At 31.8% G+C, this 24,691-nt stretch overlaps 1 protein-coding gene across 1 annotated transcript in view; it reads left to right on the forward strand.

The window, feature by feature from the left end:
• Positions 1–23,495, forward strand: part of LOC105340624 (uncharacterized) — a 31,888-nt gene extending 8,393 nt beyond the window's left edge. The window contains exons 26-69 of the mRNA XM_066088276.1: positions 3,211–3,260; positions 6,649–6,752; positions 6,892–7,053; positions 7,226–7,272; positions 7,372–7,400; positions 9,822–9,940; positions 10,172–10,330; positions 10,512–10,573; positions 11,039–11,155; positions 13,807–13,847; positions 14,126–14,241; positions 14,446–14,589; positions 14,972–15,050; positions 15,231–15,334; positions 15,616–15,762; positions 16,062–16,108; positions 16,205–16,324; positions 16,560–16,603; positions 16,703–16,806; positions 16,982–17,143; positions 17,299–17,371; positions 17,505–17,623; positions 17,807–17,959; positions 18,057–18,118; positions 18,206–18,322; positions 18,902–18,939; positions 19,112–19,224; positions 19,310–19,456; positions 19,555–19,630; positions 19,717–19,820; positions 19,963–20,109; positions 20,234–20,283; positions 20,408–20,524; positions 20,858–20,901; positions 20,993–21,096; positions 21,436–21,597; positions 21,749–21,821; positions 21,923–22,041; positions 22,228–22,380; positions 22,471–22,532; positions 22,631–22,747; positions 22,847–22,884; positions 23,004–23,116; positions 23,384–23,495. Coding sequence (XP_065944348.1) covers positions 3,211–3,260; positions 6,649–6,752; positions 6,892–7,053; positions 7,226–7,272; positions 7,372–7,400; positions 9,822–9,940; positions 10,172–10,330; positions 10,512–10,573; positions 11,039–11,155; positions 13,807–13,847; positions 14,126–14,241; positions 14,446–14,589; positions 14,972–15,050; positions 15,231–15,334; positions 15,616–15,762; positions 16,062–16,108; positions 16,205–16,324; positions 16,560–16,603; positions 16,703–16,806; positions 16,982–17,143; positions 17,299–17,371; positions 17,505–17,623; positions 17,807–17,959; positions 18,057–18,118; positions 18,206–18,322; positions 18,902–18,939; positions 19,112–19,224; positions 19,310–19,456; positions 19,555–19,630; positions 19,717–19,820; positions 19,963–20,109; positions 20,234–20,283; positions 20,408–20,524; positions 20,858–20,901; positions 20,993–21,096; positions 21,436–21,597; positions 21,749–21,821; positions 21,923–22,041; positions 22,228–22,380; positions 22,471–22,532; positions 22,631–22,747; positions 22,847–22,884; positions 23,004–23,116; positions 23,384–23,495 — 4,370 coding nt within the window. The remainder of the gene's footprint in view (positions 1–3,210; positions 3,261–6,648; positions 6,753–6,891; positions 7,054–7,225; positions 7,273–7,371; positions 7,401–9,821; positions 9,941–10,171; positions 10,331–10,511; positions 10,574–11,038; positions 11,156–13,806; positions 13,848–14,125; positions 14,242–14,445; positions 14,590–14,971; positions 15,051–15,230; positions 15,335–15,615; positions 15,763–16,061; positions 16,109–16,204; positions 16,325–16,559; positions 16,604–16,702; positions 16,807–16,981; positions 17,144–17,298; positions 17,372–17,504; positions 17,624–17,806; positions 17,960–18,056; positions 18,119–18,205; positions 18,323–18,901; positions 18,940–19,111; positions 19,225–19,309; positions 19,457–19,554; positions 19,631–19,716; positions 19,821–19,962; positions 20,110–20,233; positions 20,284–20,407; positions 20,525–20,857; positions 20,902–20,992; positions 21,097–21,435; positions 21,598–21,748; positions 21,822–21,922; positions 22,042–22,227; positions 22,381–22,470; positions 22,533–22,630; positions 22,748–22,846; positions 22,885–23,003; positions 23,117–23,383) is intronic.
• Positions 23,496–24,691: the final 1,196 nt, after the last annotated feature.

Genomic DNA, 24,691 nt, shown 5'->3' on the forward strand with positions numbered 1-24,691 from the left:
TTCCAATGCGTTGACATTTTCACCGTTGACGGTGGTTTTAGCTTGTTCTGATTTTCGTTTCGTTTTCATGAATAACGGTTTGTAACTGGGGAAAACTATCGCCTGTATTTTGTAATTTTTACGTATCAATCAAATATAGACACCGGAAAGTAAGACAGCTGACTGTTACTTGCGGAAAATAAGAAACATTAACAGGTACGGTACTTTAACAACTAAAATACAAATTAAAATGGCAATACGGAATGGTCTTTACGTAATAGTTGATTACTGCAATGTGTTTTAGGCTAGTTGCCAGTATTTTCTCTTGTCTATTCAGTCTAAACGGAGATTAATATTGCTGATGGAAATACTAAGTGTGTGTACATGTAGCAGAAACATAAATAATTTTTAGCTCACCTGAGGTGAAATATACAGAGAAATATCTTTAAGAATATTCTTCTCAAAAATCAATTGGACAGAAAAACTGTAACTTGTGTGGAAACATCCTCAAGTAGCGTAGATTCAATCTTGTCTAAACCATGATCCCCGGGGGTACGGTGGGCCCCAATAGGGGATCAAATTTTTAGATACAAATGTATAGAGAAAAATCATAAAAAATCTTCTAGTTAGCCAGAAAAGCTGTAACTTGTGTGGAAGCATCTTCAGGTAGTGTAGATTCAATTTTTTTCAAATCATGATCCCCGGGGGTAAGGTGGGGTCACAATAGGGGTCGAAATTTGAATTATAGCTCTTTAACATATGTAACATTTTTCAGTTAATTTTATTCTTCAATCAAGTGAGTAAGGGAACGAAATTTGAATTTTAGCTCTTTTACATATGTGACATCATTTTTCAGTTAAGTTTATTCTTCAATCAAGTGAGTAAGGATATGAAACGTCATACGAAATAAATTTTAAATGCCTGGTAAATGACAATCGTCTATAATGGAGAAGGCCAATTAAATTTTTCAATGTTTTTAATTTGAGGAATTGAGCGCATTCATTCTGGTGCATTGAGGTACACTTTTCTTCTTTCACATATAGAATTTTTTAAAAATACAATAACTAGTAAATAGTGGAGGGAGAAAATGTACCTTTATGCTCTCATGTATTTTAATCGTTTTATAAAGTGATGGGGGGGGGGGCTAAAATAAAGGGAACTGGAAGTTAACCGTGAACACCAACTGAAAATTTAGTTTTTTATATTGCATATGATCTTATTTTCGGTGAAAATTGTATTCCATTAAGGTAAATATGTCAGAGATTAAGTATATGCAAAAATTAGTGAAAATTCGGATATTCATTTTCGGTTAATCTACTGAGGAGCCACATGGCACAATATCCTTTGAACGCCCATATAAAGCCAGTGTTGCTCAGGTGAGCGATTGGACCTCTTGTTTTCAAGAACTATAATGCAACCGGTACCGTTACTTCTTTTCAAGCATCCTTGGCTATTGTAGATTCTAAATTGGTAAAATCGTTACCCCATGGGCTAATACTTTGGCCCCAAGAGGGGTTCAAAGTTTAACATAAAAATAAAAAGAAAACAAGTTTAAAAAATCTTCATCTCGAGAACTGCAATGCATCCATTTGTGAGTTCAATATCCAAGCATCTTCAAATTGTAAAGATTCTTAATTCTAGAAGCCGTGACCCCCAAACTAATACTGGGGCTCCAATGGGGTTCAAAGTTAACTTAGAAATATATTGGTGACATGTTTGAAAATCTTCTTCTCAAGAACTACAGTGCAACAGTTTGTGAGATTACTATGCAAGCATCCTTGGCTATTGTAGATTCTAAATTGGTAAAATCTTGACCCCTGGACTAATAGTGGGGCCTCAGGAGGGGTTCAAAGTTTAACATTGAAGTCAATAGGGAAAATTTTTAAACTTCTTGGCGGGCATGTTAAGGCTTCCCGATGGATTTTACAGCGATGTGTAGAAAGTCACTTGTCTGTACTTTATACGATATGACGTCATAATTAACTTTGACGTCATTATCTGCATTTCTGTCGATAGTTCTCAGAGAATGTATCTAGACGTTAAAAGTGAATTATATCAAGCCACTTTTAAACCGCATGTTTCCTTTACATAGATGCTGCCGTTAATGCTAGACGTACAGAATTCATTCATATTAAAAACCAGTATCAAACAATTGGCAGTTTTAAAGCTTTGTTTTAAGTAAAAGACTATTTATAAACTAGTGGTTTGGAGACTCTCCCTGCTAGGTGTAAACAACTGAATGAAGAAATGTTAATGCATGTAAAACCAGCTTGGCGCAGGTGAAAGATCAAAACAAGTTTAGAATATTTTACGTAAAATTGGTAGAGAATATACGTACCAATGTGAATTGCGCTTGGGAAACCAACTTTTTTACCCCAATATTTTGTAAATCGCTTTTGATTAGAAAAAATGTGCATTATTTAAAATGATGATTTTGTGGACTGTTTTAACAATATCTTCCATAAACGAAGTATCTATTTCTTTCCCAAGCAAGAACTTCAAAGTATATGACTTAACAAAAGCTTTTTCTTAATAATATGTATGATTTAATGTCATTAATCACCTGCGCCGATGCGATTCAAATAGATCACTTGCAATATTAGGATTCGCCCGTCACGTGATTACAAAGAACATATGACGTCACAAAAATGCATCAAATATAATGTTTAACATCGGTCTCATTAAATGTAACAAAGATTTTTAAAAATACTCCCGGTCAAAGTAATTTCGCGATGATTCAAATAATATCGTTTTCCAGCCGTATTTTAGCATCGGGACGCCTTGACATTGCTGCGTTCTTCTCGAAAATTACACTGCTACAGTTTGTGAGATTAGTATTCATGCAATCTTGGATAATATAGATTCAATATTTTTGAAATAGTGACTTCTGTACTAATACTGGGGACCCAACACGGGTTCAAAGTTTAACGTAGAAATAAATATGGAAAATGTTTAAAAGTCGTCTTCTTGAGAAATACAATGCTTTGATTTGTCAGATCACCACGTAAATACCCTCATGTAGATTTAAAATTTTAAAGTCACAGAAAGGGGTTGAAAGTTTAAAATAGAAATAGAATGTACTACGAAATAGAGTGTTCCAAGGAACTGTTGTTCGCGTGACCGATGTGGCTCATGGGCACGTTGTGATTCGAAATACAATTTTATGCTATAATTTGATATGTAGTTTAGCTATATTGCTGTTAAAGATATTAAATATTTAACTCTTTATAGCTAAGCCAACACCAATTCCAAGAGAGAAAAATAATACAAACACATCAAATGTAAGTTACCTGTTTTACAACTCTTGCAATTTTTTGTACAGGGTTATTTTCGCCCCGTGTTATTTTCGCTATTCTACACTTGCAAACGGTTTCTCACAGTCTTGAATTCGCCCTGTTGCAGTTGTGTTTACAGAGATGTTATTTGTAACATAGAAAACATACAATTTACCCAGTCTTAAATTCGTCCTGACAACGAAGACGAAAGGGGCGAAAATAAAATGGGGGCGAATATTTCCCTGTATACAGTACACTACGGCCAACGCGGTTTGCGTATTTACCGCGAGTCCTCGTGGTATGAAATTGATCGCGGTTAAGCACAGGTAGCTCAGGTAAAACCGCGCATCCTCGCGGTACGGCTTCTCACCTTGGCCACACCATCGCGGTACTGTGAAACCAGTCCCAGGTGAAAACTATTGTTGTTTTTTAACGCGAGTTACCTGCCCCAATATCTTCTCATACGGGAAATATGATTGAGAGATTTAATGAATATTAATTCATATTCCTTTATTTTATAAAAGGAGCTGATTGTTACAATTTATTATTATTTTTAAAAAGTGGGAGAAATAAAAAGAAGGTGTAATTATGCTAATACAGAATTTTGTATACTATTTTGTTTACTCGATGGCCTTACATATAAATTAATCTTGGCACGTTCATCGCTGACAATTCTTGGTTATCAATTAATTATATTTAACTCTTACCTTTAAAACATACCTTACACTTGGTCATTTCTCTTAAATACAATTCGTTTAATGAATAACAAAATACATGTAGATATTGAATGTTTTAAAGTGCACTCGTTTATCACCACTGCAACCCGAGTTCTATCCCCGCGATCGACATTAGTTGAATAGACATGCTGGTTGCCCGCTTGGACACGTGGGTTTTCTCCGGGCACTCCGGCTTTCTTCCACATCGATGACCTCCTCGCATTAACATCCGTGCCAACGAAAGCTATTAATATAAGTTGTATAACTTGTTTATCAAACGTTTTTAAATAAAAAAAAAGGTTCAATCAGTTTACGAAAATGCTAATGTTAAAATCATGTGTATTTAAAATTTGACTTTCCTATCCGATCTAGCAAAAGTATGATGTTCGGTGGGTCGCCCAATATTTATATATTTGTCGTTCAAAACCCGGGATTTAAAAATATGAATGATCATTTATTCTGGGGTATCCATCACATGTTAAAATTTCGCAGTGTCAGTTGACCAACAGAGGGGGGTAAATTGCGTAACATTACGTATGTGTATATCGAATTTTGGGGTGGGTGACCTGCAGCAATTAGTGTGACTAGGGGTCCGCTAAATTGAAGTAATAGTCCGTTCTTTCAAACAGCAAAATTTTCTTGATAGAATAATTTAATTTCAAACAAATGAAAATTTGTTTTTAATTTAAATTAAAGGAACTTATTCTGCGTATTCATAACACAGTATTTACAAAATACATCCATAAAATTACCTTTTAATGATATACCGTACACTCGATTGAAGTACAATTAACGAACAGACTATAATCAGGGTTAATCAGGAATGGAGAGAGTAATTGAAAACACAGCTAAAGTAAATTTTATATACACATCTAGTATTTGTATTTTTTAAAATGGTAAAAATGTGATTGTTTGAATGAATGTAAGTTTTGAATCATTATGGGAATCAAATGAACAAAGATGTGTGTTTGTGTTCATAAGTACAAAAAAATCTTCTTTACGCGATATGTGGTATATCATTTATTCCTCTAGCCATGTAAAAATTAAGAAAGTTTTAAATTTCAATTTTCTTAGAATTTTATATATTTTGATTTTGGAGAGAGAGAGAGAGAGAGAGAGAGAGAGAGAGTTGTCTCAACTTCTCACGGCACGTGGTCAGAGCACGGGTGCTGTCACAGACAGGAAGTGTTATGTAATAGTTATACACACCCGTAAACACAGGGATAACTTTTCTATAAATTGTGCTGTACTTGTCATTTTCTATATACCTGTCTGAATCAGGCATTATTTTATCTCATGCAGTAAAGATAGAAGGCGCCTATGATCAGGGACTTTTATATCTACGTCCCTGGTATGATTTTTCTAAAAACGCCCGTTACGAAAACGTGTACTATTATGTGCATTTCAATCAGAATGCCGTTACGGCTACATGAACTACATACTTTAGCAGTTCACATAAAACATTAGTTATTTGAAATGATAGAGAGAGAGAGGGGGGGGAGAGTGTCTCAACATTCAATAAAATTCTTCACGGCACGTGGTCAGAGCACGGGTGCTGCCATGGTCAGGAAGTGTTATGTAATAGTTACACACCCGTAAACACAGGGATGACTGATTGTCAATGTACCTGTCTGAATTATGCATTATTTGCTCGAAGTGAGTCTCTGGTCCATGTCCTCCAACCACTAATATTACCAAGTAAATCTACCCTCTTGATCTCTCAAAACCTTTGATCCCTCGAGTAAAACTGCAGTCCCAGTTATTCATAATCTGTTGTTCTTTTACTCTCGATACTCCAAGTGGCCGGAATATGCAAGCGTTACCTAAGTTTAACACCTACTTTGTCATTTAAATGGCTCAAGGCATTAGACGCGGGACCCATGTTACGGGATTTCCTTCAGGTAACACTTGTCCTGCAAGGTGATAATTGTCCATGATTGACCATACCGTTGCCTAGACTATAATTAACATCGATCGTCCTAAATGTACATACAGTGTATAATCGTATTTATTTAAAACGAGAGAGAGAGAGAGAGAGAGGCCGGAAAATATTTAATGAGTTAAATAAGAGTAAGATTGTGGGAAAACACACACGTTGCGTTGATGCCTACGGTAGCGACCTTATAATAGTACATCGCGGAATATTTGTCTTCTTTAAATCTGTGGCATATTTTCAACTCATCATATGCAAAAATATTACTAATTTTCAAGTACACGTAGATGCATGATTTTGTAATACATTGCTATGTTTGGGACTCTTGAACAACATTAACAAAATACATGAAGCAATAGTTTTCTCGAAGTTTTTGTTAAAAATAATTCAAAGAGAATAATGAATTTTCTTCTAATAATATTTATATCTAAATTCTAACAATAGTTAAAACAGCGCTTGTTTTCTCCTTCTTGGTTTAATCCCTAATACAGATAACACGCCTGTTACGGTGTCTTACACCATCGCGGTAAAATCGTGACCCCGCGATCACCGCGATGACAATACCGCGACGGTGTATCGCGGAAAAGATTAAAACACCATCACGGTATCGCGGGAAAATACGGGATCCGCGTTGGCTGTAGTGTATGTTGTTAACCATTAGGATGAATATAACAAATTTTGAAATTTATATTTTTTTTTATAATACTCCGGAAGATATGAAAAAGGTTTTCTTGTTACTCTTTAGCTGTTGCCTAAGTTTGTGGATTCAGTGTTGCCAAAAGAAATAAAATGTACCGTTTCGAGAGACTGTATCATAACGATACCCGTGCATGGATTTCCTATGAACCAGTAAGACTTCATGCAAATTTAATTGCATATTTGATTTTAATGTATCAGCAGAATACAGAACTTTTATGAGCTTTTCTTGATAATGTTTCAATTACTAATTAATGGGTTTTTGTCTTTGTTTTCGGCAATCCCTTTTCAGAAGCACGTTGTTATTTGGACACTTTGACAAAGGGGTGGTTCCTGGACCAATCATCACAGAGAACATCACTGATCCCACGAATCAAACACTAGCATACTTTCATTTGAAAGCAACAAACGCCGAAAACAAATATGTCTGCGTTCAATCTTCGAATCTTCAGATGTAGGTTAACCTCAGAGGTTTTATATTGATGTCAACTTATTCACTAAATCAATTTGTATTTTATATTAACGAAAAATAAAAATATAAAGTTGAATGAGTATACACATGCATACGCACAAGAATACTTATAAAGTTTGGTTTTGTATCTAATGTCTTTGATATTTATTTTCAGAAATACAGACGAACTTTGTGTTAAAATAGTGGTGGCGAATAAAACAGGTAAAAGATTGATTTAAATTAATTAATATGTAAATAAATTAACGATATCTCTAAAGTTTGATTGTTAGATTTATGGTTTTTTTTCATTATTTATTATAGCTCTGATGACGACTGTTAATACACCAACAGTAAGTTTGAGTTTTCATTACTTTTAATTTACTAGCATTCAATTTATTCATATTTTAACATACCGTCTTCACAAAAAAACACTCCGCACAATTTACAATTATAAACGTGTAAACTTTTAGAACTGATACATTGTCATTACGCTTTAAGCAACCTGCGTATTAGATGCACATGAGGTATCATTTGTTTAAAGATCTGTTTGAAATATACTAGTATTTCTTATAAGTGAGTGACTTATAAAACATGTTGCAACCACTATTGAAATAAAACTACTATTGAAATAAATTATTTCAATAGTGGTTGGGAATGTATTTCATTAGAAAAATCACCTTGCAACCACTATTGAAATAAAACCACTATTGAAATAAATTATTTCAATAGTGGTTGGGGACGTATTTCATTAGAAAAATCACTTTGCAACCACTATTGAAATACAACCACTTTTGAAGTAATGATTTAATAAAGGTTGGGGATGTATTTCATGATAAGAACTACTTTACAGACACCATTAAGGTTCAACTACTATTAAATTTATATTTTGTATTATGGTACACTTTTCACTGCTGTGTAGAAGTAAATAACCAATTCTCGCAGATAAACATGCTTATACATATGTTTTTATTTAACAAACAATGCAAATACACAATTAAGGTACTAAAGCCTTGCATATTTTATGGTAATAGTAATCAAGACTATGATGTAAATGTACTTTTTTTTTTGGATTTTCACTGTTGTGCAGAAATAACCAATCCTCGCAAATTAACATATAGACTTGTTTTTATATTTTTTCTTGTCCTTTTTCTTATTATAGATATATCATGTTTTATGGAAATTGTAAATTATTTGTACTAGAAGACAACGATGTAAATTGTCAGAACTTCTATTCAAAACCCCTGCATATTAAAAAATAAATTATAGCTTATATATCATTATAGATTTATGTAATAATGAATATCACTATTAAGATAAATAATTTCAATGATGGTTGGGGATGTTCTTCATTAAGACCAATATTGAATGAAATGAATTATTTCAGGAGTGGTTGGGTATGCGTTTCATTATAACCACTATTGAAGTAAATTATTTCAATAGTGGTTAGGTATGCATTTCATTACAACCACTATTGAAATAATTTATTTCAATTGTGGTTAAGGATGCGGTTCATTACAACCATTATTGAAATAAAATATTTTAATAGTGGTAGGATGTTATTTTAATGCCTATTTTTCCGACTGTGTATAACACTTTCGGTTCCAGATGACAGGTGTTATGGGAAACATGACCATACAGAGGTAAATCAAAGAACATCATAATCAAAAAGGAATTCATCATCTCATAAGACATACTTCTTTTCTTAAGAAACTCCCCTAGCAGAAAGGAAAGGAAAGGAAACAGACATAATAATAGACATAAAACTGAAATGCATCATCAACCACTATTGAAATACTTTGTTTCGATAATGGTTAAAATGAAAGGTATCCCCAACCACTATTGAAATAAATCATTTCAATAGTGGTTGAAATGAAATGCATCCTTAACCACTATTGAAATAATAATTTCAATAGTGGTCGTAGAGAAGTAACCCCAAACCCCTATTGAAATAATTTATATTAATACTGATATTTATGATAATATTTATCAATAAATAATTATTCAATATACAGGGGGTTTGAATAGAAGTTCTGGCAATTAACAAGATGTTCACAATTGTGCAAATAATATACAATATCATAGGACATGCTATGTTTGTAGAAAGAGAAATGTAAAGAAAAAAATGTAATTTCAAAGAAAAATTAATGAAGAAATTCATTCTAAGCTACGATTGCAAAAATAATTTTAATTGTAGTTGTACTTCAACAGTGTCTGTAAATTGATTTTCAAAATGGAATACATCCCGGAATACTATTTAAATATTTGATTTTAGTAGTGGTTGTATTTCAATAGTGTTTGTAAAGTGATTCTTCAGATGAAATACTTTCCCAACCAGTATTGAAATAATTTATTTCAATAGTGGTTTTATTTCAATAATGGTTGCAAAGTGATTTTTCTAATGAAATGCATTCCCAACCACTATTGAAATAATTTATTTCAATAGTGGTTTTATTTCAATAGTGGCTACAACAAAACATGGTTATTTATCTAGTTAACATGAGTTAAATAAAAAAAGTATTTATATTCAAAGGTATCAAAATTATTTTCCATGATTGGTTATCTAACTAATGAGCTAGGAACTTTTTCAAAAGAAAGTACGAGTACAAAACACGTAATGTTAAAAGTCATAGATACCTGAATTGCGATCAATAACCCTATTATAATTATACATATATATCGTATCAAAACCTGTGAATACATGAAGAATTTTAATTTTTCGAACGACATCTTATAAATTTATTATAAAACCTAAATATGTTTTCATATAATAGATGACTCCGAAGATTGTTGATCCATCCCTTCCCTCTGGCTCGGTTATTCAATGTGAAGCAGATCACCAAAGTTGTCACTTTCACCTAGTTACTCAGCCGACCCCTTCGTCAAATTACTGGTAAATATTACATTATCTAGAAAACTGTTAATTCATCAAATGAAACTTACGATTGTATTTTCATATATGTTTTGATCTAATTTTTATATGATAAATACAATAAAATGTAGAGTTTATATAATATGTAAACACTTAATGGAAAACATTAAAACACTGAACGCGTTTAAAGGAAATGAAGAACATTAGTTAAAATTTATACATAAACTCATAAACAAAAATTTACAATTTTAGTCCAGATATTAAGAACATGGTTTCTTCGACAATAACCAAGGTTCATTCATTTACGTCGGATCATCCAATAGGACCAAATAATCTTTGCCATGTGGACGTAACATTCAAACCTGAAGTTGCTGGGAATCACACTTTATGTATTCAAGCAAAGGATAACGGGTCTGTACAAATCTACACTGTTATAATCGTTTAACGTTTGCATTACATACGTATACAAGATTATCCACTTCTGAATCGATCAAAAATATAAATCGATCTTCAAACAAATACGAAACAGAATTCAATTAAATAAAACAAAATCAATGCAAATTAAAAGGTATTTTATGAATATTTCTTTCAGTCATGATGGCGATGAACGGTGCTATGCCGTAAATGTTGTTACCAAAACAAACATCACCTACGGTAAGTCGAATATTCACTTTTATTTAACTCAATAGCAGGTATAAATAGAGGATGTCAGTTGAAAATAACATAGATATTGTTTTCAATTAATTGGTAGAAAGCATGTACTCATATATCTTTATTTCATCTGTTAGTACTTTTTTCTTACTGTTTGCTCTAGTGAAAACGACAAAACAAATAATAAGATATATTTTTTTTGTAAATTAAGTAGGTTTGAACTCGGTTTGGGATAAGTGTAAAATTTAATCATAATGTAAGATAGAGAGTTAAAAAAATTTAAGGTTTTTTTATTTTAAACTTACTGGCAACAAAGTCGCATTGCTGAATATTTATTAATGAAATAAAGTTTCTTTTTAATTTAGGAATCAATACACTGTAACAATTATCAGTATAGTGTGTTGGTTAAAGCTGTATATCGACTCGTGCAAATATTTTGGTGTTTCCTTTATTGAATTCTAATTTAAGGCGGTCCATGTCAGAGTCACCCATGTTACAACAAGGGACATTGTGAAGCGGACCCAACAGCAAAAACAGCTATCTGTTTGTGCCCAGTTGGTTTATCCGATTCTAACTGTCAGAAAAGTAAGTTTTATGACAAAATGATGAATAAACACAGGATGAATGACCATCTTTAAGTCCTCCTTAAAGATAGCTTAAAGGTGTTTAAAGGTAGCTTAAAGACGATCTTTAAGCCACCTTTAAGCTATATGTGTTGCTTAAAGGTGGCTTAAAGAAAGCGTAAAGATGGCTTAAAGGCAGCTTAAAAACTATCTTTAAGCCACCTTTAAGCCACCTTTAAGGACAACTTATAGGTCCTTAATGTCCAAACTTCTTTAAGCCACCTTTAAGCCACCTTTGAGCTACCTTTAAGCCACCTTTAAGCCATTAAAAAAAATTTAATTCAATATTGTGCTAAATTTCCAACAAAATGTAATAACTTTATGAAAGAAAAGGTATTAAAACGGTTTTTGTTCTAGAAAGAAAAATGAAAAAAAAAAAAAAAAAAAAAATCGGCCACGGCGAGAATTGAACCCGGGACCCTTAGTTTACTAGCATCACCACCCTCCCCTGCGCCACGGCAACTTACATTTATATGAGCGTTTTTATATCCTATATATCAGTGGATATTGAATCACTGTATTGAATGTGTTTACTTGAAAAGATTTTGACAAACCATTCAGTTTGTAACAATCAATTATATCTAATTTATAAATTACATGCATGCATGTATTTAGAATGAAATACGGAACTTGATCTTCAGTGAACAAAAATATATTATACCTAAATGGAAATCGTTAGGTTCACTATAGTAGGCTTTCTTAGTTAATAAATTTAAATCGAGTAGATATACGTTCGTCTAATTTATAGCTATAAAAATGTAAGAAAGAAAATGAAATCATTTCTTTTATTAAATGCATTGATACTATTAGGGTATCTGTTCAATTTCCCGCAATTTCCCGGTTTTTATGATCGCGGCGCCGTTCCAATATGTTTAAATATTTACATGTAATTGTATGTACATGATTTTTAAACTATCAATTCTATAACAAACACAATTACCAATTACCGGTGACGTATTTACTGCATGTGGCAATTGCAAATGACTTGTACATACAATTGTATGATGTGCCAGGCCGGGTATATTTGACATATTTACCCTTATACATATATTTAAATAATCAACCCCTATTTATGATCACCGGTACATTAATTAATTAGCCTCAAGATTTTACTCTTACATACATGTATCGTTAATTTGTAGACGTAACATCTTTGAAACCCAGAGCTAGGAAATAATACTTTGAAAATGAATTACAAATGTAAATTATCTTTTATTCACTAGACTTATCGTATACTCGTACATACTAAGATTCAACGCCTTTAGAAACCCTGACGTGCACCTGGGCACACGACACACCTGTTGTGTATATCTTGTATATTCTGTGTTAGTTCCAGGGGTTTTCTTAAGTTGGACAAACAATAGACTTTAATAAGATATACACAAACATGCACCTGGGCACACGACACAACTGTTGTGTATATCTTGTATATTCTGTGTTAGTTCCAGGGGGTTTTCTTAAAGTGGACAAACAATAGACTCTAATTAGATATACACAAACGAACAAAACTATGTCTAGACAAACAAAGCAGTAATATCCTGCCCGATATAACAAAGGCAGTTGAGAGTCTTTTCATCTTTAACATGTATCTAGCAGATCTAGAGTTAGAAATAATGAAAATTGAATAAAAAAATACAAACCTTAAACCGATTATCGATTTTTTTTCACCGATTAATTTATAATAGGAAACAAACATACTTTAATTAGTTTTATGCACATATTAAGATACAGAGACTGCGCTCATCCCTACAATAATTTTGAAACCCCCAAAAAATTATAAAGAATTTTATAACGGCAATCTGTGTCCATCGGAGCGGTGCTGATGATAGCGATCTGTGTTTAATGGAACGACGATTAAAACCGCCTGGAACACCCCCCCCCTTCCTTGGAAATTATATTATCACTCAGATGACACCCTCCCATCTCTATAAAAGAGCTTTTGCATTTAATATTTGTTTTTATTGTTCAGCTTGATCAATATTGACTTAAAGGCCATTTTAAGACAGTGTAAAGGCAGTGTAAAGAGAGCGTAAATGCCACTTAAAGATGCTTAAAGGTGGCTTAAAGGTGGCTTAAAGAAGTTTGGACATTAAGGACCTATAAGCACTTGCTTAAAGGTGACTTAAAGGCGGCTTAAAGGTTGTATAGCAATTTCTTTTAGCATGGTTATGATGTCTGTTAAGCTTATTTTCTAAATTGTTAAGTTTGTGAACACTAGAGGGAGAATCAGGCCTAACGGTCGACTCAAACTGGTTTTACGTAATTATAACTGTCGGTGAAATTTTTATATTATATGTATGATGAAGAAAAGCTTTATCATTTAATTTAAAAAAGTTTTTGACTTCCTAAAAAGCAGATACACTGCTACTTGAACAGTTTTATTTCAGAACATGTAATGTTCTTTTAATTATATACTATTAATAACAAAGTACATACATGTGAAGAAAACCTAAAATTTGTTTTAAAAAAATAATTATAATAATAATTTTTAAACTGATTCTTGTTATGAGATTGAAACATGTCAGACATTTTAAGCCTTTAAGTCTCTACATGAATGTTACTTTTTATTAATAGTGTTCTCGTTTAAAAGTAAAATGGTTTTAATTGTTACAGTTGGTCCAGTAAAACCAACGCAATCTACGACGAGTCCCACTGTAAGTAATATATTTGTTCAGTAGGATATCCATCAACTCATATCGTTTTAATTTGAAATACCCGTATAAGGAATTTTTTTAACGGAATTATTCAAACATGAATGTTTATAAGAAGTACACGTAAAAATTAAAAAGCAATTTTTAAAGTATAAATATTATCTTTTCTAACTTCTATAAATATCAAGTCTCTCTATATTCATACTTTACTTGCTTATGTATTAAATAAAAGAATTATGTGACATTTTGTGTGTAAAATATTTGTACTGAAATCTTTTAAGTCACCCTCACCTGTTCAAAAAGAATTCACAGATACTGCGATTCCAAATGTAATACAATGCCCAATAAACTCAACATGCGGGATACCCCTCATCATTTCTGGACCACCAGGAGATATGTAAGTATTACCCATAGTGACATACTATTGTTTCTATGAATCATAATTTTTTCACTTGTTAAGCGATACATGTAAGTTCGTAACACTATATTTGGGCGGTATTTTAAAATGTATGTCAAACACGTATTATAAAATAATAATTTCGTCACTGCAGCGTTTGTTAAAGTGACATAACTACATGTATTCCTCATAATGTTTTTGTAGTCCAAAAGTGAACTCTAACAGTCCATTTATCGAGCAACCTATACACACATTTACTTTTCCTGGATCTACAAATACTACTTACCAAACCGTATTAAAAGTTCATAGTACCAAAGAGGGCCTGCATCAAGTCTGCACACATATTGGGTATAGTATAATCACATTACACACACACACACACACACACACACACACACACACACATATATATATATATATATATATATATATATATATATATATATATATAGTTAAATCCAAAAAATATCGCAGTGTCCGGTTTTATATATAGAAAATTTGAAAAACGAAAGACGAAAGACAACACAGAGTAACTCTGTGTTGTCTTTCGTTTTTCAAATTTTATATATATATATATATATATATATATATATATATATATATAAGTCATTTGAACATATTTTATTGAATAAAGCAGTGTATAGGGAAAAGATCTAACAACTTACTATTCTCATTTAGTAGTTAAACAGTCAAAATACGTAATTATTTTACAAAATGTGTCTCTAAACAGAGTAAAGGGAGATGAAATTTGCTTTCAAGTCAACACCACTGCTTCAAGTTTAAATAAAACTTCAGGCAATAATTTAAAGGTATGTTGATTTGTTTCATACATTGATGTTATTAGTGAATGTTAATTGTAATGTTAAGTGCTATGATACATTAATTACGTACGTAGTTGCAAAATTTAGCAAGTTTTCATTTTTGTCTGTGCAACCTTTTTAATTCATATGTTAGAGATTTATACATGTAATTGTTGTTTTGTATTTCAGATTATCACAGAACCTACAATTCCGGATCAGTCATCTGTAAAGTGTTTAGAAAATCAAGTTTGTCACCTGCTATTTCATACACTTAAGGCAGCAAATGGTAGCTGGTAAGTACAGAAAGTCAAAAACTGTCATATTTAAAACTCGTTAAAAAGTAAACTGTCAAACGAAAAAAATAAAGATTCATAGTTTCTATTTTCCCGAGTATTGCAGTTTGTTATTTTTCTTTCAATGTGAATGAATTGGCATTTAAACGTTCAAAAGGATAGTCATAACCGTTTTGAGTGAGTAAAATGAGTTGAAATGTTTTGCAATTAACATGTTAAATAAAAAACAAATACATTTTCACTTAAAAAAACTTATTAATTTTTTTATGATAATCTTATAGCGTAGTTCCTCATCAATCAGTAGTGACAAGCGGAACTGTAGTTTTAAGCACAGAACAAACAACGTTTAACCAATCACTGTGTGTGACAGATGTTGCAACTGTGGCTAGACCAGTGGGACAGAAAACCATTTGTCTAGAAACGTCCAGGTTGTTTTTTATCTTATTTCCCATATTTTGGAATATTTTGAATCTGCGTGTGTTTGATAATTCATCAATTGCTTTTTTATAATGCAAATTATTTACACGTTGTCGAGAAATATAAATGAATGAACTTATGGCTCTTAATATAAGGTGAAGATATTAAAAGATAAGACAATGTTTATGATACCCCAGTAAATATTTATGAGCTTTACAAACCTCTACTACGATATAGTCACATAACAGTCAATTACAGATATGGAACAATATTATTTCTTTTTAAAGTGTCTTTAAAATTTTATTTACAGTACTGACAAACGATGCATTGATGTAAATCCAGTCAAAAACCTAACAAGTTTGTAAAATATTTTTTTGAATTTTTTTTTAAAAAATAGATGAATGCTAGTATATTTACGCTCGAGTGTCTTAACATGTATTTGTATTGTATTAGGTTCATCACCATGTAATCCCAACCCATGTCATGGGAGTGGAATTTGCCAAACTACTGATTATGTCACGTACTCGTGTGTCTGTATCACTGGCTGGGAGGGAAAAACCTGTGAAACAAAAGGTATAAAATTATCCTCACTGTTCCTACAAAAATGTTAATGGAAGACATTAGAAATCCTATTGACTCAGTTACGTCAAAACCTGGAGTTCTGTGATCAATTGTAATTATATTATGCTAATTGTAATTAATAAGCTTCAATTATTTGTTGTGTGACCAGTACCTTAACTTATTAAATATATAGCTTTGCTTTTAATGAACAGTATGTGTACTTAATTGACATATTTGATTTACTCAGTTGACCCAATACCCATACCAAGACGAAATACAACAACGACATCAGTAAGCATTATATTTACATATTTATATCTGACTTCATCAATTTATTACATGTAATTGTGAAAAAGTATATAATTCTACATAACAGAATGTTGCTTTCAGCCAAGTCCAACATTTGTTGATACGATGTTGCCAAAGGAAATGATATGTTATACATCCCAGGACTGTACGATTAGCTTTCCAATTTCCGGACATCATCTCAACCAGTTTGTGAACAATTTATGAAACATTAATATTTTATAAGATGTTGCAAATTTTTCTTTCGTTTTTTAATTTGCTAAAAGTTTAAGATGATGTTTGATTTCTTATTGTAAAATGATTTTTTTATGGGAGTCGAAAATAGATGTATTTAAGTACTTGTTGTTTTTCATAACTTTCAAGGAGTTCTGTTTTATTTGGACATTTGGATAAGGGCGTCATTCCTGAAACAATAACGCTAGAAAATATAACAAGTCCTTTGAATCAGACCATCGCACAATTCCATATGACGCCTATCAGCTCGGGGAACAAACACGTCTGTTTTCAGACGAGTGACTTTACGACGTGAGTTTCTTTTTATATTAAACATTGTTGATTTTCACTTTGTGTAAACAGTAGGAATTTCTGGAATTTTATTTGCCAGTTTAACCAGTGGCATCAATAAAATATTTATCATTATTTCATTAGTTTTATCATGTTGGATATTTTGTTGATAATAGAAATACTGACGAAATCTGCCTCAAAGTAGTGATTCGTAATGCATCTCTAACAACAACAGCAACGCCAAACCAAGTACGTTTATAATGCTTAATAATAAGAAAACAAATAATATTTGTAAATTGTCACCAAAAGCTTTACTTTTAGTTTGTTTGACATTGAATGATATTAGAACTGAACAAATGTGAACGGTAATGCATTTTAACAGATCTCCCCAGAAATTGCAGCACCTTCACTGCCTAATGGAACTGTTCTTCAATGTGTATTTGGTGAAAGGAGCTGTCACATTCCTCTGTACACAAAACCAGTGCAAGGTTCCAGCAAATGGTCTGTTCAAAGATTTTGAATTGAATTGTTTGATTTTTATAAAGATACCATTGGTTTATTCACGACTGATATTTTCATTTTTTTTTTTACTTAACATAATTATTCAGAGCGAAAATGTTTTGTCATGAAGACGGTCATTTACTTTCTTTACTTACTTTTAGATGATTATTATATTTATTTCAGCCCCGAGGTGCAAGAATCAGCACCATCTTCCCTTTCCAGTGTTTTTGCGTTTACCTCAGAAAATCCACAGGGTCCATTATGTCATGTGGATCTTTCGATAAAACCAAATAAACCGGGAAATCACACTCTATGTGTAAAAGCCAAAGATCAAAGGTTTGTGAAGAGATTTATCACTTAACGATTGTTTTCAATGTGTTTATAATTACATGTATTAAATTGCAATTATATATACAATTCTGGCGCTTTTTAGCAATGAAGGGGACACAAGGTGTTATAAAATCCAAGTTGTTACTCCTGGCAATGAAACGTTTGGTAAGTTCTTTGTCATAATTTTTGTCAAAACCACATTATTTTGCAGAAGATAAACGTAATTTTTATGTTTTCCATATTTCTTGAAAGGAGGCCCATGTCAGCAAAAACATTGCTACAACAATGGAAAGTGTGAAGCAGATCCTGTTTCCAATTCTGCAACATGCATTTGTCCTATAGGATATCCAGATGAAAATTGTCTATCAAGTTTGTATTTGGAAATCCATGATCAATTTAGCATAACGCCAAAACAGCCAACAGCGGAATTTTATCGTGCAAATTTTTTTATTAAAGAATAAGTAATAACTCTCTAGAATAACTGGATACCATTTTCTTTTTACCTTGCACAGGTTTAGATGTAAAAGTATATGCTGTTATATCATTGTTTTTATCCAACAGCCCAAAATTTTTAGATAAGACGTCATGTAAGTGATATTGTACAAACATATGGCAACAAATTGCTAGTTTTTAAGTATTTGAAAAAACATTAAACACTTGAAAAATCTTTTTGTCAGTGGTGCGCACTGTTGTCTAATTCCAAATATTGTGCACTGTCATCGAGTGCAAAGATATTAAAAAAGAAAAGAAAAGAAAATATCTTCGTCATCAATGTAACTCTTTTGTAAAAAAAAATATTAGAAAGCAACTTAATGTTCGTTAAAGAGAAAGTGTAAAAGTGTAAAATCCTTGTTTATCCGGGCGACCATTTATTATTACTATAAAAAATGTTGCATGCCTATTCTTACCATTGTGTGTTTTTTTGGGTAATGTCATGATTTCTTTTAGATGTCAGTCTTTCTCCGCCCATCCCAGGATCAACAGTGGTAAGAATTATTTACTAGTCATATGTCCTGTACATGTAGTTCACTACACTAATCTTTTTAATTGTTGCAAATTAACATACTTTTTAACATCATTCTCACGTTGCTTTAAATTTACATATTTATTTGAACAAAATGTCGTTTAATCAATGAATAAATGTGTTTTCTTTTCCAGCTACCAATCACAAAACCCATATTTACGGATACAGCAATACCTGACATTATCCAATGTCCTTCTGGTTCTACATGTGGTGTACCGCTCATTATCCGAGGAGAGCCAGGAAAGATGTACTAACCATAACTCGGATTTTATCGAAACTTTTAAATCTCAAAACTCTCTGGTTCTTAATATGTACAAATTTGTTTCCTCTAGCCCGCACGTTGGTACAGACAGTCTGTTGATTAGTCGGCCTATGGTCACTGTCCATTATCCAGGAAAGAACTCTACGTATCAAACCAACATTAAGGTTACGGGTACAACGGGACTTCATACAGTATGCACTCACATAGTTGATAGTGGGTAGGTTTATTTCGAACAAGAAAATGTATATTATATTGTGTTTATTCTTTTTGTGGTTAATTTATTTTAAGCTTGAAATATTTTGCTTAAAAATGCAGAGAAAAGGGCGATGAAATATGCTTTAAAGTCAACTTTACATCACCGGTTTCAACACTGTCGTCTGCAAATCCACTAGTAAGTCTAGTTGTTAAGATTGTCATTGAATTTGCTTAAAAACTAGTTTTGAAAATAGTTTTGACCCTTTTAAATGAATTTTCCAGAAAATAGAGGAACCGACAATACCAGATATGTCGTCTGTAAAGTGTTTAGAGAACACTACGTGTCACGTGCTTGTACACACAACAAAAGGCAGTAATGGCAAATGGTAATATTTAAAAAAGGCACAAACATATCTTTAAATTTTTTGAAAATATTTATGAATGGTTAAAAAAATCTCTTTCTAAATGTCCATACCTAAACATAAAATTGTATTCAGCAATGTATGAAATAAGTTTTGTTATTTGAAGTTTGGTTCCCATGCTCTCTCCGTTGTCACCTGGTATGGCAGTTTTAACAACAGAAGAAACGCAGTTTGACCCAAACTTATGCGTTACCGACATTGCAACAATTGTCAAGCCAAGCGAAACAAAGAAATTATGTGTGGACGTGACAGGGTAAAATAACCAAAATATTCTTAGTCAATCTAAATACATTTTTTGTTACCATTATTTTACTTTGAAAATGCATATATATATTTTACGCATTAACTACTTTAGTTATTTTTTTTTTTTTTTTTAGTTCTTCTTATAAAAGATGCATCATAGTGAACTCAGTGAGAAATATGACAAGTGAGTTGACAAAATACGTTTTAAAAACCTTCATTTTAAAATGAATTTCCATAATGTTTAAGATGTACATGAATTAAAATAGAATGATTTGCAACATCATGCTAGTTTTAGAATATACTTTTAGAATCCAGCTGTAACAGTAACCCGTGTTACGGAAATGGTTATTGCAAATCATCGGACAAAAATGGGTTCATTTGCATCTGCAAACTAGGATTCAAAGGAGACCACTGTGAAAACTCGGGTTAGTGTATTACATTGCAAATGATGTTTGATATATATATTGCAATTGGATTAGTTTCTAACCTTGCATAAAAGGTACATCTAAGATGTTATAAAGATTGAATAAAAAAGACAAAATATGTTCATCTTAGACCTTCCCTCACTGGTATTGTCTGGGGGAAGAGCTTTGTTCAAAACACGGACTATATATTTTCATTAGCTATTTATAAGGATATTAACAAAATTAAAAAAAAAATTATGTTAAGATTTTGTATTATAAAATTTCGCAGATCTTTCCGTTTTGCGAATATTTTAAAGATTTTAGTACTGAGCATGTGATTATTTTTCATCCTAGCAAATCCTGTTCCAATGCCTCGGCTGACAAACGACTCAACAAATGTAAATAAAAAATTCGTACATTCTTGTTTCACTGCAATCCTTTTTTAAACCTGAAATTCCACTAAATAATGATTGTTTTAATTTCTTCTAGGAATCTCCGAAATTCGTCGATACAATGCTGCCAAAAGAGATCACGTGTCGATTGAAAGAAGACTGTTCAATAGCATTTCCAGTGAATGGGAGTCCCATCAATCAGTATGCAATGATATTTAATATGCTGAATAAACATTAACTGACCTATATTCTTACTTTTTTACTTATCAATTCTAGATATACCGAATAGTAAATAATCTTACATTTCTAGATTCGTAGAATATTATTGATAAGAATTGCTAAAACCCGATCGAATTATAGATAAATTATGTTATGATAATATTCTTTGCACCCTTTAAAACCCAATTTCTTAAAAGACCCACAATATTGTTTGACAATGGATTTTTTCTAGATTTTAATTTTTTTTATTTTTCATTTTAACTCGGTTTTAATAATCGTAATCTTGGCAATATAAATAAAATTATATATTTTTTTCTGCAGAAGTTCAATTCTGTTTGGACATGTAGACAAAGGTATTAACCCTGGTTTAACAGAATTGAAACATCAAACTAATCCTGTAAATCAAACGATAGCGCACTTTCACATTACACCATCGTCTCTAGGAAATAGAAACGTTTGTTTCCAAACCCGGAACTCAAAAACGTGAGTTACATACGATTATTTTATTCCTTAGAAAATACGGTTTTGTTACAATCGATTTTAGTTTTACTGTGTACTTAAACTACCATATGCAGTAACTGAAATCGGTGTATTTTTTGGCTGGTAATTATTTTGTACATTCAATTTGAAACAGAAACGTGGATGAAGTTTGCCTCAAGGTGGTTGTTCATAATGAAACCCAGCCAGCAGTATCGACACCATCCCCTGTAAGTCTTTATAATAGATCCTTTGATACACGGAATCAATATATTCTAATTCTTAAAAAAAAATGGTATCTTTTTAGATTATTTGTTTTTTTTTTAAACAGAATTCCCCAGAAATTACACATCCGTCATTTCCCAATGGTACTGTACTTCAGTGTGAATTTAGCAAAGATAGCTGTCATATTTCTCTCTACACAAAACCAGCTCATGGCTCAAATAAATGGTAAGTGTCAAACTTTAAAAATATATATTAAAACATTTTAATTATACCTTCTTTTGACAAAATTTCTCTTTCTATGTTTTACGAAATCCTGATTTGTTTTAAATCAATACTCCTACAATTTTAAATGCAGAAAAAATGTTTTAGATTTATCTCACTATTGTGTGATGATTTTTGCTTGAATTTCAGTCCTGAGGTTATTAACACTGTATCTTCATCGATATCCAATATCCATGCATTCCATTCACAAAATGTTCAAGGTTCCACATGCCATGTTGATTTATCAGTAAAACCGGAAATTCCTGGAAACCACACAATTTGTATCAAAGTCGAAGACCAAGGGTTTGTTATTAATAAATAAATTCTATACGTACATGTGAATTATGTGTGCATTTTTTTACCCAAGTTTCGTAACTTCCTTATTTATTTTAGCAAATCTGGAGACTTGAGATGTTATTTCATACAAGTGGTCACTAGTAGCAATAAAACATTTGGTAAGCGTTTTAGATGTAAACATGTACATTTGTAAATTATGCCTTTATATATAAATAGACCAGAATTTAGCTTACTTTTGAATATCATTTCATGGAAGGTGGTCCTTGCCAGGAGATGCATTGTCAAAACGAGGGAAAATGTGAAGCTGATCCTTCTTCTCAATCATCGACTTGCATTTGTCCAATAGGTTTCAATGATGCAAAATGTGAATCAAGTTAGTATAAAATGGCGAAATTATTTTCACACAAATGTGATTCGTTTACACAAAAAGAAATTGCAATCTATAAACTGTTTCATTCTGACTTATTTTCAGATGTCAATGTTCTTCCTACTGCCCCAGGACCGACACCAGTAAGTTTTATGTTGCATTTTTTTTCCTTTAAAAGTCTGCTTCTACATGACTTGTTCTTGCTTTTTATTTTAATTTACATTAAACAACCAAGTATTTAAATTTTTTTTAACCTATGTAGCAACCTTCAACAAAACCTATATTCACGGACACAGCTTTTCCTGACGTCATTCAGTGTCCTGCTGGCGCCAAATGCAACATACCTTTGATCATCATAGGAAAGTCAGGGAAAATGTATGTTTATTCCAATTAGTTGTACTAAGTATGTGCTCAATAAAACTTTTTAGAATAAATAAAGTGAAGTCTGAATAAAGAGAGACTTTGAATAAAGTGAGATTTTGTCTGATAAAGTTAAAATTATTTAAAATTTTATTTTTGGAAACAAATGTTCACAAACGTGATTATGCAACGTTAAATAATACCTTTAATTGAAACAAAATTAAATTTAATAATATATACTTTATAGACATATTTAACATGAACAATTTTATTTCACTTTAGTCCAAATGTAGATTCTGACAACTCGCTGGTCAGTCAACCTATAGAGACTGTCCACAGACTGTCCACTATCCGGGAAAAACGAACAATACGTATCAAACCAATATACAGATAACAGGTTCCTCAGGTCTTCATACAGTTTGTTCTCACATCGATGACAAAGGGTGAGTGAACTGAATACTCAGTCTTTATGAAGTTATTGATTGTGATAAATATATATAAATAACGCTAGTATCGAATGCTGCTTTTTATTTTTGCAGAGAAAAGGGTGATGAAATATGCTTCAAAGTAAACTTTACATTACCTGTTACAACCTTGTCCACTTCGAATCATTTCGTAAGTCAGAGCAATTACGCTGCTTTTTTTATACGTGTTTGGTCAAAAAAAACAAAAAATATATTTTTATAATTCTTCATTGTACAGAAAATACAGGAGCCAACATTGCCAGATACGTCTTCTGTCAAATGTTTAGAGAACACTACATGTCACGTGCTTGTGCATACAACAAAAGACAACAATGGCACATGGTACTTTATAAACAAAGTCGAGTCATTTTTAATCGATATACATTGTTGTTTGTTTTTCTCATCTGAAGATTTCATTTACAATAATTTTTTACACTGATTGTTTTACAACATAATCAGTATAAATTATATGATTTCCAAATAAGTAAAGATGGTTACATCAACTATTTTTTTTTATATTCCAATGAAGAAAAAGACTAAAACAATTAAAATGGTTTTAAAATGCGTGGATATTTATTTTAGCTTGACTCCCCAGTTAAATCCGAAAATACCTGATACAGCAGTCGTAACAACAGAAGTAACGGCTTTTGACTCAGATTTGTGTGTAACTGACATTGCGACAATAGCAAAACATGGAGAAACTAAAAAACTTTGTGTGGATATCACTGGGTATTTCAAACTTCAAATATAATAAAACCGTTATTAAAAATTAAGACTGAAATTATTAATTTACACTTTTATATTGATTAATGTGCATATAAAATAAAAATCTGATTTTAACATTTAATTACTGAATGATTTAAGTTGAATCAATTTAAAGTCATTAAATTGCGTTCCATGTATTAAATCAGATCTACATATGGAAGATGCATCGTTGTTAATTCAGTGACAAATATGAGCAGTAAGTACAACCTTTACTAAAAACATTATGAGATCCAAACTCGAAGGTAATGGTTATCTTACATAATGTTTAACACTAAGTATCAGTGTCCTCTAGTAAGAGTTTTAATTTTATTGTGAACTATAAAACACTTAATTGAAATACATTTAGACCCTGGTGTTTTGT

This window comes from Magallana gigas, chromosome 6 (assembly GCF_963853765.1).
Source record: "Magallana gigas chromosome 6, xbMagGiga1.1, whole genome shotgun sequence".
Taxonomy (NCBI): domain Eukaryota; kingdom Metazoa; phylum Mollusca; class Bivalvia; order Ostreida; family Ostreidae; genus Magallana; species Magallana gigas.